Source organism: Varanus komodoensis, unplaced genomic scaffold, assembly GCF_004798865.1.
Source record: "Varanus komodoensis strain SLA01 unplaced genomic scaffold, ASM479886v1 scaffold71, whole genome shotgun sequence".
In the NCBI taxonomy this organism is placed as follows: Eukaryota; Metazoa; Chordata; class Lepidosauria; order Squamata; family Varanidae; genus Varanus; species Varanus komodoensis.
The window spans coordinates 2,413,773-2,430,785 of record NW_025336360.1 but is presented as its reverse complement, the minus strand read 5'-3'; the positions used below and the strand labels follow the sequence as shown (position 1 = coordinate 2,430,785).

General features: G+C 51.8%; 2 protein-coding genes across 3 annotated transcripts; one reads left to right on the top strand and one right to left on the bottom strand.

Moving 5' to 3' along the window:
* Window positions 1-269: 269 nt before the first annotated feature.
* On the top strand, window positions 270-3,945 carry CUNH1orf174 (chromosome unknown C1orf174 homolog). Its single transcript, XM_044452364.1, has 3 exons — window positions 270-348; window positions 1,911-2,429; window positions 3,178-3,945. Exons 1-3 carry the CDS (start codon window positions 334-336, stop codon window positions 3,301-3,303), a joined length of 660 nt encoding a protein of 219 aa, XP_044308299.1. The 5' UTR covers window positions 270-333; the 3' UTR covers window positions 3,304-3,945.
* A 1,831-nt stretch (window positions 3,946-5,776) lies between these two features.
* On the bottom strand, window positions 5,777-16,683 carry DFFB (DNA fragmentation factor subunit beta). 2 transcript variants are annotated; one of them, XM_044452362.1, is made up of 7 exons: window positions 16,547-16,683; window positions 14,236-14,362; window positions 12,694-12,882; window positions 12,410-12,489; window positions 10,774-10,944; window positions 8,508-8,686; window positions 5,777-7,184 (listed from the first exon to the last, which is right to left on the bottom strand). In XM_044452362.1, exons 1-7 carry the CDS (start codon window positions 16,679-16,681, stop codon window positions 6,965-6,967), a joined length of 1,101 nt encoding a protein of 366 aa, XP_044308297.1. In that variant the 5' UTR covers window positions 16,682-16,683; the 3' UTR covers window positions 5,777-6,964. The 2 variants fall into 2 exon arrangements, with proteins under 2 accessions (XP_044308297.1, XP_044308298.1); XM_044452363.1 differs by having other exon boundaries at window positions 8,586-8,686.
* Between the last annotated feature and the right edge of the window lie 330 nt (window positions 16,684-17,013).

Below are 17,013 nucleotides of genomic sequence, written 5' to 3'. Positions count from 1 at the left end.
GCACGAGAGGAAGCAAAGGACAGCTTCTCGACCGAAGAGGTGCGTCAATTTTCGTCCCTGAAAGGCGTGCCCTGAACAAAGATGGCCGCACGCTTCGCCTCTCGCACCGGCGCAGACGCCATTTTTCGCAGGGAGGGGGCGGCGTCACTTGCCACGCAGAAAAATGGTGGCTTTGGCGTCACAAAGAGGCAGCCGCTGCTCCCCATTCCTCGTTTTGATTGACCATCTTCGGCGGAAGCGCCGCAAGGGACGCGGAAGTGGCTTTGCGAGCAGCCGGAAGTAGGTGATGGTGCCTGGTGGACCCGACCTGGTTGGGGACCAGCCGCCTATTCCATGCGGGCCCGGAGGGTGAGTCGCTACCAACCCCGTCCTAATTTGCATATGCTAATACAGTGAAATCCATACAGATTGGCACCCTTTAATGGGGCGGGGCTGCTGGTGACGTCGACGCTTGCGTATGTCGATCTAGGCAAATATATGCAAAGTGCGTGCAAATTGTTTATGGGGCGAAATAGTAATTATTCTTAGCGTTTACTTACTCCGTTCGATTCCTTTCTCTTTCCCTTCTCTCCATCCCTCCCTCCCTTCCAAGAAGTGCAGGGTAATCACATGGGACACACAACAACCCTGTGAGGTAGCTTGAGGGAAAGCGTGGCTGGGCAAAAGCTTTCCTGCTGAGTCAGGATCCGAATGCGGGTCTTCCTGGGCCAAGTTCAGTGCCCTTAACTGATCCTCACACAAGCACATTGAATTACAACTCCCACCATCCCCAAGCACAGCCATTGGAAGGCACCATGCTTGGGGGAAGGTTTTAGTGGCTCTGCTGACTGGGTGGTGGCAGTATTAGTCCAATGTGTTTGGAAGGTTCCACATTTGGGGAAAGGACTACAATTCCCACCACCCACAATCAGTATAGCAGTTGCTGGCTGGAGCATGCAGGGAGTTGTAAGTCTTTTTTCCTGTCTAAGACTGCACCCTTACAAACACCAATTCAGAAAATCAGAGCCAAAGTTAGTGCAAAGCATAATCAGTGCAATTGTACTGATAAAAATGAAACATAACTTAAACACAAGAGAATACAAAGTTTATGTTATGTAGCCTTACATGGCAATTGGAGAAGGCCCAAGAAGGGAAGCCAAAGGCAAAATAATGTGGGTGGGAGTGTGCTGATGTGGTTGCATGGCTTCCTTTTGTGGCCAGCAAAGCTCCAGAAGCAAAGCCCTCGAGACCAACAGGGAAGACCTGTGGCAGGACAGTTTGTGGCCTTCCAGATTTTCTGGTCTAACACTTCCATCAGTTCTAATCAGTGCAGGCAGCAGTGAGGGGCCTGGGAGCGGGGGGGCAAAACAACTGGAGGGCCGCAAGCCGTGCACCTTTGGGCTAGCCCAATGGCACCTTGCGGGTTGGAGAACCAAGCCAAACCGAGTCCTTTCTATGCCAGCTTCACACACTGGAGACATTCAGAAAGAACCTGGACAGCCATCTGAGGTGGTGTGACTTGGTGTCCTGCAACAGCAGGGGGTTCGACTCGACGGCCTTCATGGCCCCTTCTTCTATTCTATGATTCTTTGTTCCTGTAGTGGCCTGCCGGATGCATTTGTGAAGCCCCCAGGAAGGATGCAAGCGCAGTAGTGGAGAGGGATGATGGTGTCACCCCCGTGTCACAGATGGTAGCGGTGAAGCAGCTGAGAAGGGAGTGGTTAATGATGTGGGGAGAATTCTCCCATCTGTTCCAAACGATTAGCTAAATTTTCAGTGAACCTCCTGAGGAAGTGAGAAGCAGCCACCACCTTGGCACATGGTACCTCCCTGTTTTGTCCTTGCTGCATGGAGGGTGCTAGAAGGTGCACTTTCTGTGGTTCAGCTTGGCTTGAAGTAGCAGCTGGAGGTTCTGTTGTTCCTTTCAACAGGGTCTCTCCCACAAAACAACTGAGAAACGCCCTTCCAAGAAGCTGAAATGTGAGAAGAGAGGTCTGGCAAAGGTAGAGCTCCAAGGAGCTGACATTCGTGGGAGCACCAGCTGTGCCCTCCTCTTCAAGGAGCCCACTGAACCACCTCCCTTGGAAGCGAGTTTGCCGGAGCGCCAGACAATGCTGCAGAATGAAGGGAAAGTGATTCCCAAAGCGATGGAAGAGGCGCTGGGCAACCAAGGCAGTCCCTGCACGAAGCCGCTGGAGCCGGGTGCCAGTGGCCGCTTCCCAAAGGCTGGTGGGGAGCCGCTCTGTGTCCAGAATGCAGCGGAGCAGGAGGAAGAGGAGGAGGAAGATGAAGAGGAGGAGGATGGGGCTGGATTGTCTGATGACTCGGAGATGGAACCGGAGGACGTGCAGCGCCAGGTGATCGAGGTCGACAACAGCGCCTTCTTGAACGAGGACAGCAACCAGCCACTGCCAGTGGACCGGTTCTTTGGCAGCGTGGCATTCATGCAGGTAGAGTTGCTGGAAGAAAGGCTGGGAGGACAGGGCCGCCTTTCGCAGCCTGGGGCCCACCAGGTGTGGCAGGGCAGAGGTGACGGGGCAGGATATCTGGAGGAAACCAAGTTGAAGAGGCTTCCTAGAGAAGGCACTCCAGTGACCACCCCAAGGCTTGCTTCCAAGTAAGCCTCTACCAGAGCAGTGCTCTTCCTTCCTTACATGCGCAGCAGTTGTTTTGCTGGTATTGCTGGGCTTAGAAGGCACCCCGTATGCAGAGAAAGATGCCATTACTATATCCTGAAGATCCTATGAAACTAGGTGTCTCCTGCCTTTATAGCACAGGGCCATGAGGGCTAGAATGCTGCTGCTCTTCTTCAAATGAAAATTGAGATGTTTAGAGTAGTTGGGGTTTGCGCCTGAAGCAGACAGCATGTAGAGCAGCCCACGAGGTATGCTGGCTTTGTTTGGATCTCCAGAAGGGTTGGGACAGCATACGCCACTCTCTCCCCCCTCCCCGCTTTATTCCCTTTACAACAACCATGTGAGGTAAACTAGGCTGAGAGAGCATGAAGTGTTGTCTGAGCCCCACTGAAGTCCAGGCCTCTTAAACCCCAGTCGCCCTGAGAGCAGGGCAGTGCAGTTGTTTGAAGCAAATTTGCTCCGTGTGGAAGGGCTACTAGCTGTAGGCTTAATCCTTGCGGTAAGAAGTCCTGAGTCTTCTTTAGAGCAACTGATTGTCGTCATCAGGTTGTTTCTTTTCCAGGACCTCCCAGCTGCTCCTCTGACACGGGCTCTTACCAGTAGGCGGGAGTTCAGGAAGGCACACTTCATAGCCAAGGAGGAGGAGGAGGAGGAAGAGGAAGAGGAGGAGGAGGAGGTGGTCCTTTGAGGACCAAGCATACCTTGTCACCTTTCCTGTTGCTGTATCTGCTTTCCCAGCACAATGACAACCACCTCCGTCTCTCATTGCCATGGCATCTTCTGGAGGAGTATTTCCTTCCTGGACAGGTAACCATCCCAGTCTGGCACTCAGGGAACCGGCAAGGTCCAGGAGCCAAAGACAACAGGAGAGGACCCCTCGCCCCCCCACACACACGCACGCACCCCATGCCTGGCTCATGGGAAGGCTGCCCAAGTCACGGTTGCTCACAGTGGGAAAGGAGACGCCAGCAGCTGCCAAAGGCAGTGCGAATTCTCCTCAGATTCTTCCCTGCGACTTCTTCTTGGACCTGGAAGTGCATTGCCGACTTGGCCCCTCCTTGTCAACCGGCTGTGTGAACTTAGTCTGCACCTGTCATAATCTGGAGCAGCCTGCGGGCTTTGGGACCACTGGCATTCGGTCGCGCTCATAAACCTTCTCACGGGGCACCGGAGAGATCCTTCGCCAGGATGTGCTGGCTGCAGTTCCCGGCCCCACAGCCCTTCTTTCCAAAGCAGCAGTGATCCTTTTCAGTTCTTGGACTGCTAGTTGTCAGGTGAGCGCTCACGAACCTTTGTAGAAGACTAATTAAAAAGACGGAATGCGACTGTCGTTCACGACCCAAGATAATTCTTTCCTTGGTTTCTGGCCTTCCTTGAGGCACCTGGTTTAGTTGGTTTTCCTTAGCTAAAGGTAGTGGTTGGACAATTCTCAGGTAGTTTTCATTTGTATGCTGCCTTCGAATTTGCAGAAATTAACAAAGAGGAAGCATATGATGAACCCATCATAGGTCAGGGGGTTTCAAATTCTCCCCCTCCAAGGAGAGCAGTCCCAGTTGATCCACCATGGAACCCGAGCATTTCACTGAGCACTGCGAGAAGTGAAGGCCTCAGGAGAGTCCTTGGTGAAATCAAAGGTGCATCAGCTCAGAGTGGCCCAGCCTCAGGCCCTCCAGATGGTTTGGACCCCTTTAAAAATCACTGAATCATCTATTAACTACAGTGTTCCATGAGTTGAACAGTATATTAAAACAGGACACACAAATATGAAAATGCAAAATAACCATGCAGAATTAAACCAGCTACAAAGAAAGAGCTACTACTTGAAAAGGTGGCTTTTAAAATGGGACTACAGTTCTCCTCCTTGTTGACTTTTGGCCATGCTGGTTGGGACTGATGGGTGCTGCAGTCCACACCTCAAGAACAGCAGGCTGGGGGCGGCTGCCTCTCCTTTTCCCCGTCCAGTCCTTGCAGCATGGGGGTTTCCTCACAGGCAGGAGCCAAGAGGCGCCCAAAGGCGTGGGGACTGCAAGACCCCATCCAAGCAAACAGGCAGGACTTTCTTCTCCCCGCCACCCTCAGTCCACACGCATGGAGTGCCAGCATTAGGATCCACACGCTGTGGGGGAACAGGTGGGGGCGGCAGCACAGAGAAACCCAGCACTGTGGCTCGCAGGTGTGGCGCACACCTTCATCTGCCCTCTGCTCGACAGCCAAGATGCGGCAGAACAGGTGCTAGTTGGGCCTGGGTGAGGAGTCTGTTAGCCTTCGAGTTGGTGCTGGATTCCATCAGCCACAGCCAGCATGGCCAATGATCAGGTTTGGGCCTCCCCTCCCAGCAGCAGCCCTCACTCTGAAATCTCTCCTCCCCAGAAGTAGGCATTTAAAAGGCCTCCCTTGGCACCGTTTCTTCTCCCATCCATGTTTTAGAGAACTAGTCTGGTTCAGACAACACTTCAGGCCACGGTGGTTTGTTTTACCATTGTTGTCTGTCATGTTGTCTGTACCTAGTCATGACGTTTTGCCATGATAAATTTGGTCTTTAGAAACCATGGTATGATACAATGGTTTGCCCATGGCTTACCATGCTGTCTGAACCCAGAATCATGGTTTCCATGGTCCCAAAAAGTCCCCTGCAAAGAGTGGTAACTGCAGGAACCACTTCAGCCACCTAGCCTCTCTGTGTGGACCAGTGAGGAAGAGGCAGGTGGCACACGCAGAGAGCACCTTGGGGCTGAATTTCAGCCGCAGTGGTTGATGGGATACCTGCCACAGAAGGCGGGAACCATGATAAACTCCTTGATTTGTCAGACTGTGGTGAAGAAAACACAAACCTGTGAATGCTGCCAACCTAGGAGGTGGTCTCTGCAGCATCCGTCCCCATCTTCTCCTCAGACCTATTTGCACGGAGACCAACCAAAGGACGGATGAGATACTCAAGGCCCTGGAGCTACTGTGACCTGTGGCAAAACTTGGGAGCCGCCGCCCTAGTTGCGCATCGGAGGGAGGGAGGGAGGGAGGTCAGGATTCCGCTTCTGAGCACGAGGTACAAAGAATTTTTGCCATCCATGCTTAGATTTCCATTAGAATTTGTAGATTTTTACGTTGTGCTTGTTTGCATTTCACCATCTACGTTGCAAGCATAAAGTCCAGACATCTCGAGAGACTGCAAAAACACTTTAATAAAATGTAAAACATCTTCAGTTCCTGAGGACAAAACTGGTGTGAGACCAGTGAATTCCATTTACTTACTCTTTGGTAAGGAAGCCCTCGTTGGCCATTCCACAGCCAACCTGGGACTCTCCGTCTGCGCAGAATACAATTTTCACCATTTCTAGACAGCAGAATCACTGAATGGGCTGGCCGGGGATGATAGGAGCTTGAGGGGAACCACGGCATGCCACTGTGTCAGCAACAGCTTAAGTTCTGCCCATCAGACAAGTTCTGGGGCAAGAACAGCACAACCGCAGGTGCACTTGTGAATGCCCTTCAGCTCACTGGGGGTTCAAGCTTCTGGCTGGGAGGCCCAGAAGATGCTGATACGACAGTGCATGCCAAACCAGCAGTACGTGTCCACGCGGAGGCACCAGGCGCTTCTCGTTAACACATTCCGAAAGGCGACCGCACTGCATTATAAAATTACTAAACTGCCTTTGGAAGCCCAAGAATATGGCTGTTTTCTCCTCCACACGGAAAAAGGTTTCTGTGAAGTCACTGTTTTCAGAAACGAAGATGGAGAACCACGGCGTCCAAATAACCATGATCGGTTCTCCCCGCTGAGAGGAACGGAGCCCCCAGGGCACCCCTCTCTGGGGGAAGATGAGCAGCCGCACTTGCAAACGCCGCACGCAGAGCAGGGGATCCACCACAGAGCAGGACTGACCTGGCAGCAGGGCCCCCCACCGCTTCCCTGGGCACCCACCGCTTCCGCCAGGCGTGTGAAGCACTGCCCTGAACTGAGAGCGGGAGGGTGGCCCGTCATCGCATCGGCTGTGAGGGAAGTTTGGCCTTCATGGAGAGCACAGGAGGCGAGCCGGGCTTTGCGAGAGGTAGAAAGGCAAAGTCAGGGTCCGGCGGCTTCTGCATTCTCCGAGGTGGGCGATGGCCGCCGCCGCCACTAACACAGGTAGCAACATACTGATGCGAGGATCAAAACCGTAACGCTGGAAGGCCTCACCGGGGAATGCGTTGCTTGACACGTGGGTGACGGCAAAGGCGCAGAGGGCTGGCGAGGGTAAGGGGCAAGAACGCCTGGACACCCACCCGGCCCCCCACGTGAGGGGCCTGCAGAGCTGGCCAGCCCACCTCACCTGTCACCAGCCCAGAACCCGTTGTGCGGCCTCCCGGAGGCATCACTTCCGGATCCGGCGGGCCTGCTTCTGTTTGCGGTAGATCCTCTTTTTGTCACAGCTGAGGTTGTGGGTGCCTTTCTTGTGGCAGGCGACGTGAACAAGTTTCAAGTTCTCTACAGTGAACAGCAGGCGGTAGAAATATTCCCAGTCCACTTCCCTGCCCTCGCAGCCCTCAATGGCTTTGGCTAATGTTGGGAGAACCATCCGTTTTTTTTCGATTCTGAAACGGAAACAGAAAGCAAGGCTGGAGCCCTAGGAGAATTTGGAAAAGCAAAACTATTTCCCTGAGACCAGAGAAATGCTTATTCCGTGGAAAGTTGGGTAGGAGGACTGTAATAATCCATATCCTGTGGATATTGTGCTGCAAGTGTTTTTAAGCAAGTTTCTAGTCCTCACAGCTTCAAGCAGTCTTTAAAATGTGTGCCTAACACCTAGTTTATATTCCTGGTGGCAGAGGAGAGGTTGGTGGGATTTCCAGCAATCAGAAGGCTTAGTTAAGGCCACTTTGCCAAAACTACCAGAAGCGAGTCAGTTACAAAAACGAAAGGAATATGGGCACCTCTGCAACAGGCTAAACATCACGTCAAACTGCCCAGCTGTGGACTCACCTGACAGTCTCCCTTGGAGACAGAATTGCCCATTTGTGGCTACAGCCTTAGGAAGAACTCAGCTAGTCCGTAAACAGGTATTCCCATTTCTTCTGATGATGGAAACTCCATCAGAATATCGTGACTAGTAATCGCTCCAAAATCTAACTCCCCCGCCATTGCGGCATCTTGCTGCAGAAAGTTCCCTTAAAGGCGCAATCTGCTTCTTCAGACAGAGCAAAGCCACTCCCAGAATTTCCTTCCCAGGATCTCTTTCTCTAAAGGCTTTAAAATATCAAACAAAGGGCTGAATATCCACAATTAAGTCTGGGACATGCCAAGCGATATAAACCCTCCCCTGCAAATGGAAAACGGAGATGGCCGCTCCCTTGCCTCATAACATTTACCCTTTTACACTTCAGGCCGCAAGCGCATGCGTGCCTAGGCAGAGAAAGGGCCTCCGACTCGCAGCGTGGCCAGGGACCGTCCTGTTTTGGCACCTTATGGGCGCGCAGCATTTTCTGGCTGAGGAGCACAATTTAAAATAAATGAGAGGAAAATGCACTGGGTCCACGCCTTGCCTGATTTTACCAGCCCTTTGTTTTCCCTCGCTAGGAAGGCGCTCAGCACCATTGGGTTGTCCCGGTTTCCCCTCCGTGCTCGCGTGTTGCTAACACGGTGCAGGACCATCGGAGGGACACATCAGGGTCCCTCCAAGACGGGGATAGGCCGGCAGGCACGTGCAGTCCCCCACGCCGCACATCCATGTTTTGAAATGGGCTCCGCCCTGGCCACAGCCAAATTTGGCCTTTTGGGCATACCCAGCTGCAGTAGGGAACCAAAAGCTTGCGAGCCATGTGGGGCTCCCCCCCCCCTTGATTTTAGGGCCCCCAAATGCAGCCTGCAGCAGGGCTCCAGGACCTGAAATGGGCCCCTGAGCTCCAGCGCTTGCCTACCCCTGCTCCACGACAAGGGAAAGGTTCATTTGCTCAATCCAAAGGTGACGCCCTGTTGGCTCAGGCCCTGCAACATACATGTGATCGAGGTTCCAGGTGCTGAAAAGGATGCGGCTTTCTTTGTTCCCATAGGGATTGATGGAGTGTCTGCCCTGGCAGCCGGCAGCGTCAAAAGGCCCCTGGGGAGACACAAAAGCAGGCAGCCAATGCTGAAAGCACACTGCGGAGGAGGAGGAGGTGTGGGAACACACAGGTGCTGCCGGTGTGTGCGCGCGCATGCATGCACTATTTTTCTATACTTAGTCCATTTTATTTTGTAAATCCCTGTAAGCAATAAAGTAGCTCATCAGGAAGTGTGCTGGATTTCCAGCTGCAGGGAGTTTTGTTCAGGTGTGGCACATGCAAGGGCTCTTTTACCCAAGGGTCAGCATATCAGGTAGCTTCCCCATCCTGGTGCTTTCCTGATGGTTTGGATTCTAACTCCAGGCATGCTGGCTGGACTGAGGCAACATTCTCTGGAGGTTACCGCCCAGTCCCTACGGAGTGGACATTTCTCTCAGTGACTCTTCAAATGCTTCATAAGTTCCCATCAGCAGATTTTCCTTATTTATTTATTAGATTTATATCCCATCTTTTTTTTTTTTACAAAGAATTCAGCAGCTTACGTAATTCTCTTCCTGCTACTCTCCTTCACCAACAACAACCCTGTGAGGTAGGTTGGGCTGAGAGTGACTGGTCCAAAGTCACCCAGTTGACTCCATGGCTGAGTGGGGACTCAGACCCTGTTCTCTGGGGTCCCCCGTCCTGCAGCCCTAACCACTGCACCACATTGTCTGTCCTTATGGCCACCACCCGTGGGCCTGTCACCATGCAAAAATGGTGGATATGCACACTTTAAAAACAAATTGTTTACATTTTTATTATTTATTTATTTAAGATATTTATATGCCCTCCTGTCCTAATTTCTCAGCCCTCCGTGAGAGAAATTAGGAGGGTGGCTACTCGGAGAAGGGCTTTCTCAGCGGTGGCGCCTAAGTTATGGAATGCGCTCCCCAGAGAGGTCCGCCTGGCGCCGTCGTTATTTGTTTTTCGGCGCCAGGCTAAGACCTTTTTATTTAAGCAACATTTTAAATGCTAAATACAATTGAATTTTATCTGGCCAGGGCGGCTTATTTTATAATGTGTGTTTTAATTAAGATTATTTTATATGGATATTTTAACTTATTGTTTTATCTATGTTGTAAGCCGCCCTGAGGCTTCGGCGAATGGGGCGGCATAAAAATGTTTTAATAAATAAATAAATAAATAAATAAATAAAAGCCTCAAGACGGCTTACATAAAATATAACATAAATAAATTCCCGACCCACACTGGCTACAGTTAAAAACATAGAAAAGACAATATTAAAACTTATTAAAATGTTGCTAGAATAAAAAGGTCTTAACCTGGCGCCGAAAAAAAAATAACGACAGTGCCAGGCGGATTTTTGATTATGACTTTCAAAAATCAAAACAAAACCAGACATAAAATTAAAAAATCAAAACTTAGTTGTCTTACACGGTATTGCATGAATCTGTTCTTGTGAATACATATGTAAGGCTTATGTCTATTTTAGGTAATATGCTACTAATCTTAGTAATAATTATGCATAATTTCAACAAAGGCAATCCAAATATCCCTGTATTTTTTCCACCTGTAAATTTCATCTAAAAAACCACCTGTTCAAAAATGGAAAGCTTCATGAGAGAGAAAGCTTTTTTTTTAATGATGCGAGAGGCCTGCAGTCTTAACCAGTGTAGGCCAGAAGCCTTACCCTTGCAGGGGAAGGGAAACAGTCTTCTGGTGGGTTTTTTTTTTTAATGGGCAAAACCAGTCAGTGGAAATTCTGAAAAAGCAGGTTTGGGTCGAACAGTCGCAGAAACTTCCTAATGGTCAGCAGAACAGATTGCTGAGGGGGGCAGCAGGTTTTCCTTCACTGGGACCAGGTGGCCCTCGATCTCTGAGAGGCTGGACAAGAAGATCTCTGAGGTGCCCTTCACCTCCAGGATTCCGCGGCTGCACACTGCAAGCGCACTTCTGACTGCGCAAGCACTTTCCGCTGGTCCAGAAATGGCACATACTGGCCAGAAGTGACTGGATTTGGGAGGGGTTGTTCTTTGTCTCACACAGGAACACTCTGTGCAAGGACTCCTTTTGTAGCTCTCCCCACAGCACACAGAGCATTGCTTTTCCTGGGAATCAAAGCTTTGTGCACCTTAAAACTTACCTGACAAGAGAACCAGCCCTCAGGTGTGCAAAGGCAGACCTTCTTGCTCTCACTTCTGTCGAAATAGCAGCCATTGTACCTCTCCAGCTTCAACTTCTCCAGCATTGTTTGCACAATCTGTTTGAATTTTGCTTGGACGGGAGGGTGGATGGCCGAAGCGTAGCTGCTGACCTTTGGGGAAACAAAGGCAGGTACTGAGTGCTGGGAGGTTCCAGCCCCCTGCACTGCCCTAAGCCAGCATGCGCCCACCCTCTGCCCTCCAGGGCCCCTGGGAAGCCCCCAGGATTGCTGACTTCCAACAGCGCCGGCTGGGAGCTGAAGTCCAAAACATCAGGGTGAAAAGGCTGTCCTAGCAGGCCTGCAAGCTGGCTTTTAAGAGCTTGACTGGGGCATCAGACTTGTAACCCGAACACAATGCCACAAGTGCCAAGTCCTCCACGCAGGAAAACGACACCAAAGGCATCGATACAAGATGGGGAATACATGGCTCAACAGAACTGAAAAAAGAAAAAGACCTTGGAGTAATTGTGGTCAATAGGCTAAACATGAGCCAACGATGCGATGCAGCTGCCAAGGGGGCAAATGCTATTTTGGGGTGCATTAGCAGAAGCATTACTTCCAAATCACAAGTAGTAGTAGTTCCCCTATACTCCTCACTAGTCTGACCTCGCCTGGAGCACTGTGTCCACTTCTGGGCATCAAGATTTAAGAAAGATGCAGGCAAATTAGAAAGGGCCCAGGGGAGGGCAACAAAAATGACCCAGAGTATGGAAACCATGCCCTGTGAGGAGGGACTGAGAGAACTGGGCATGTTCAGCCTTGAGAAGGGAAGGCTGAGGGGGGACATGAGATCCTTCTAGAAGGACCTCGAAGGCTGTCTCAAAGAGGAAGGTCAAGGTCTCTTCTTGCTGACAGCAGAGTGTAGGACACGGAAGAATCAAGTCAAGTTGCGACAACTCAGATTCAGGCTGGACATCAGGAAAAGCTTCCTCGCTGTCAGAGCAGCACGACAGTGGGACCAGCTGCCTAGAGAGGTGGGGGGCTCTCCCACACTGGAGACAATCAAGGCAAAACTGGGCAGCCACCTGAGTGGGGTGGTGGGACTTGGTGTCCTGCAACAGCAGCGGGGTGGACCCAATGGCCTTCATGGCCCCTTCCAACTAAACTATTCTATGAATCCATGAAATCAAGTCATCAATAAAGGCAACCAAAATCAGAACAAACTGTTCCCTTGGATAAGAAATCGGACTCCCCAAAGCCTTGCTGAGAAAGAACTCCCTTGGCCAAGCTTCAGGCCAGCAGGGATGAGGAAACAGAGCAAGCTTCTCCAGGGAGGTCTTTCTGGGGGGGGGGGTGCCCCCCCAGCAAGGCTCCATCCTGGAGAAGCACCTGCCCTATTCCAGATGCTAAAGAAACTCAGAAAAACAACTGTCATGGAAGATCACAAAGGTTCTGAAGTGCAGGAATCAGATTCGCTGCAGCTCCTTGTCTCCTCAAGGAGCAAATAGCAACGGATCGACGTACAGACCGGAACAGCCAAAAGGGAGCCTTGAGCCACGCGACCGTTTAAAGCCTTCCAAACACAAGGCTGAAGCAAACTGGCAGTGGCACCAGCCCTTGGCGCCAAGAGCATTACCTCTTGCACGTAAGCACGGATCCGGCTCTCACAGCTGTAGCGCATATAACTGGACTTCGTCTTGAAGCGAGATTCGACCCCTAGAAGAGACAGACATGCCATCAGTCACCCTCAGACTTCAGCACCCCTGCTCTAGACCAGAGTTCCTCAGCAGAGATGGAGACTCTTCCAAACTCTGAGAGCAGGAGAGACCCAGCTTGAGCTCCTTCAAGTCTCTAGTCCTTATGGAGGTCATTCCTGAAGTCCTGACAAACTGGAACACGAGGGGTGCCTCTGGTACTTGCCTTCAAACCAGCTCTCATCTTCATCTCTGGTTTCTGCAGAAATATTTTCACTGAGATTCTGAATAAGGTCTGCCAGCAGCTTCTGCCTCCCAGGGGCTTCCTCAGAGGAAAGCAGTCCCCGAGCCGCTTGAATAACGGCGTCCGCCTGGGTGGAAAACGCGTGAAGAAAGCGCTGGATCTCACTCACATCTGCAGAATGGGGGGGTAGGGAGGGATTCAAGATGGCAGAGTTTTTAATTATTGCTTTATTTATTAGATCTGTATCTCGCCTTTTTTCTTGTAAGGAACTCAACATGGCTTGCATCGTTCTCCTCCTCCTGCTTAGTCGTATCACCAAAAAACAACCCTGTGAGGCAGGCTGGGCTGAGAGTCTGTGACTGGCCCAAAGGTACCCAACTGGCTCCATGGCTGAGCTGGATCGCCTGAGCCCCAGCACATGACACCACAGTGGCTCTCTATTATTATTCAGCAACAGCTATGATTATAATTAGCAATAGATCCAAAGCATTTCAGGTAAATGTTATTTTTAATAACATTTCGCTTGTTAACTTGTTCTTCAATAGGGCTACTGGGGAAAAATGGCATTTTCATTCTGCTGTGCTTCATGTTTCTATAAACTGTCGTGAACAGCCCAGAGGGACTCAACTGTTGGGCAGTGTAGAAATGAAATGAATTAATAAATAATCTAGCCATAATCCTTCCAACAACCCCGTAACAGAAATCAGAATGATGTCCTTTAGACAGAGAGCAGGCGGATTTCCCGTGTGGGCACGTTCATGGCGCAGGTGACAGTCAAACTGGAACCAACCCACTCCTCAGTTCGGACTCCAAACCACTGCGCTGCACCAGCAATATGATTTTTTGAAAATTAAGTAAGTGAATTTCACTGGGACACAGCAGGCGCCCATCACAAGAAAACACCTCAAGTCAAGTCTAAAACATGTTTGTGCTTTCCACACACCTGCAGCTCACCCCTTCCTGCTCAGAAGTAGATCCTACAGAATCTTTTCCATCTTTGCCTTTAAGGCCACAATCCCATGCTAGGTGAGAGAGAACTTCCCTGCAGTTCCCAGAATACTCAGCCATCACGGCTGGCTGGCAAATGCTAGAAGTTACGCAGACAGAAAGGAGTCCTGCACGCATTGCATTGCAACTTAAATCCCCTTTAAACAAGTAACAGAAGAAAATACCTAGAATTCAGCCCACTTGTGCTAAATTAGAAAGAGGGTCCTTGTCATTTTGAGCTGACCTTCCACTGGCTACTGCGCAGCGATGCCGTGGCATGATCACGAATATTCTGACAAATGGGAGGGCTCACGGGAAGGAAACCTGAACATGTAGAGCTGATGGGTACCTCCGAGATGGCAGAGAAGCACAGGCCACTGAAGGGGAAGGACTGGATGCTATCGCTAGAAAAAGGCCGGAGGACGTCTGCGCCCTCTTCCGGCAGTATGGCCCCGGTAACAATTTGGTGTCATTCCTGACGAGAACCGTGAACCATTTGCAAGTAACAGGACAGAGAAAACCCTCTGGCGTACTTACACCCATGCCAGTCCTCTCCTGGGGCTAACAAGACCAGCTCTGAATTCTCTGGAATTTTCTGGAAATAGTCTTCCGTCACCTCTGTGCCGTCCTCGTACAGACACAACCGAGAGCCAGGAAGAGGCAGCTGTTGGGGGAGTCACGCACGGAGTCAGGTGCTGGGAAGACCCCGGGCTCATCAGAAGTGGGCCCACCGACCTGCCCGACAGACCACCTTAACTGAGAGCACGGTGGCACCCTGCAAGTTTCGCTCTGAACCGGGGGTGGCAAGCCGCAGGCCCCCCCGGCTTCCCAGGTGGCCCTCCATGGGTCTCCCCAGGGCTCCATCCCCCTTTTCTCCATGCTGCCTCCCACCCTTTACACAGCTTCCCCCTGCTTCTAGAGGTTGAAACGCCCCTCCTAAGCCTTTGTTTCTGGCAGGAAGAACCGGAAGCTGCAGTGGGCTGCCATCGGTGGTGTACCGGCCCCAGCCCTTTGGCCTTCGGCTCCCCCTCCATGGGGGCGCAGGCCCCAAGAACTCCGCCAAAGCCCTTGGGCTGTAGGGGAGCCCCTAGCTCTGCTCTGAGCCACATCTGCAGAAGCAATGTCGGAACCAGTGCTTTTTTTGTCATAGAACGCACCGCAACAGAGTTCCGGCACCTTTTTTCGACAGATTTTCCAAGTTTTAAAAGTAACTTTTGAAAATTTGATGTTTGGTCCACACGGATTTGAATCGCCCTGTAAAGCATAGCAGGTTGGGGGCAAAATCATTAAAACGGTGCATGCGGGCTGCTTGTGTGTCGAAGCCGATGCATCCATATTTCGTCTGCGCTGGTTGTGATGGTGCTGCTCAGCTTGTGATTGGTCATGTGGTCACACGATGAGTGTTTACTGCGGGTGGCAACTGTTACGTTTCGTTACACAACTGATGTGTGTGGGTGTGTGTACTGTAATTGACTACGTGCAAAAGGTAAATAATTTCATGAGTTCCAGCACCTTTTTTCTTACAAAAAAAGCACTAGTTGGAACTGATGGCCAGAGGTCAGTAGTAAAACGAGTTTTTTCGGTGCCAGCTTGCAGGGTGAGCCCAAAGGTCCAAGGGAAAGGTTCCTGCTGCATCTCTGGACCGCCTCTCCCAGCCGGTGCAAATAATTCTGAGCTGCACTGCATAACGGATGGTAATGGGCGATTGCAATGGCTACCAGTTGCTCCCCAGGCCCAATTCAAGGTGCTTGCTATGACAAAGTCCTAAATAGCTTAGGGCCTGGCTACCTGAAGGTCCATCTCCTCCCATATGAACCTGCCCATCCCTTAAGATCAGATCAAGAGGCCCTATTAAAGTATTTATTGTTTATTTACTGTTATATGTATTTATACCTTTTATTGTAAGCCACCTGGAGACCTTTGGGTAGTAGGCGACTGATAAATGGAAATAGCGCACCTGCCTAAGCGTGCACAAGGCTGCATCGCAACAACCTTGCAAAACGTGGCTCGGGACAAGCTGGGCAACCTTTCCGGGCCCTGGGCCTGATCGCGAAGGGTCTCGGAGATGCAGCAGCGTGCAGAACTGAGGTCCCGTCGTGGCATTTTCTGCCTGGCGTAAAAAGCAGCTCAGTTCCGTGCCCGCTCTCCCAGGAGTGAAGCCCAGCGTCCTGCCTGCGCGGCCAGCAAAAGCGCACCCTCGGGATAATTAAATCGGTGCTGAAGCTCTCTGTTGCACGCAATGGATAAAAACCATGATCAGAATGTTTCTACAGGAGAGGAATGTGTACAAGATGCCGCGCTGGAGGAAAAACGGGAGCCGATCCGCTTCGCCGCGTTTGCACGAGCGGCGCCGCTTCGGCCTGAGCGGCGGCGGTGCCGGGAACGGTCCGTGCTGTGCAAGGGCTGCGGGCAAGGCGAGCCACGCACCGGCACAGGCGCTGGGGAGGCTCGCGGTCACGGCCAAGGCCGCCGCTCCTGCGGAGACGCGGCGGGAGCCTCCTCCGCGAGGGCAGCTCCGCCGTCCATTAAGACCCGCGCTCAGGCTCCTGCAGACAGGCCCCCTGGGGGCGGGGGGAGCTCATTGGGGCTGCCACCCAGCATTTAGCAGTTTTAAATCTATTAGAATTAAATTTATTTGCATAATAAATTGCGTTTTTTACTCGGGTTCTACAGTTCCCGGCCGGCGCGACCAGCAGCAACCGCAGCAGGGACACCCCCCCGCCCCTGCTTTGCTCCCAAGCACGCGCGCGCCCCCGCCCCCCGCCCGGCCTCCCGGCCATGCAGTACCGTGCCGCGCCGCCAGGGGGCGAAGGCCGCGCGAACTCGGCACTGCGCGCCCCCAGCCCACCTGCAGGAGGAGGCAAGCCTTGGAAAGCAACTCCCTCAGGCCCCTCGCCGCCACCCCGTATTTTCGGCCCGCGCTGGGTCGGCGGATTTTGAACCCCTTGGGCGCCATAGCGCCGCCAGCGAGACTCGAACCCATGTCGATCGATGCCGTCCTCAGCCTGACAGTCGCGGGCGCTTATTGGTCGCTGGTGGGGTCCATCAAAAGGAGGCACCGCCTCCGTGGGCTTAAAGGAACAGTGCCTCATTTTTAGTGTTCAGTATTTATTCCGGTCATGAAGAAGGAAAAGCTGAAAAAAATATATATTTCTTTACTCTCTGTTTGGCGGCGCGGCACATTTGTATCTTACGGAGACGCCTAGCTTTTTTGCCCGTTTTCATTTTCTAAGCGCATGCGTAGAAGCTGGATTTTGTCGCTTCCGAGAGAAACCTTTCCGGAGTCTTGAGTGCGCAAGCTCAGGAAATCCTTGC

Bases quoted from the DNA above. Each gene is read 5' to 3' on its own strand.
- DFFB (XM_044452362.1), bottom strand. From the start codon at position 16,681: ATGGGTTCGAGTCTCGCTGGCGGCGCTATGGCGCCCAAGGGGTTCAAA. The intron at 12,490-12,693 runs GCAAGTACCAGA...TGTCTCTTCTAG, and splicing joins AGATGAGAGCTGGTTTGAAG to GGGTCGAATCTCGCTTCAAG. The intron at 8,687-10,773 runs GTAAGTTTTAAG...GTGTCTCCCCAG, and splicing joins AGGGCTGGTTCTCTTGTCAG to GGGCCTTTTGACGCTGCCGG.
- CUNH1orf174 (XM_044452364.1), top strand. The intron at 2,430-3,177 runs GTAGAGTTGCTG...TTTCTTTTCCAG, and splicing joins GCAGCGTGGCATTCATGCAG to GACCTCCCAGCTGCTCCTCT.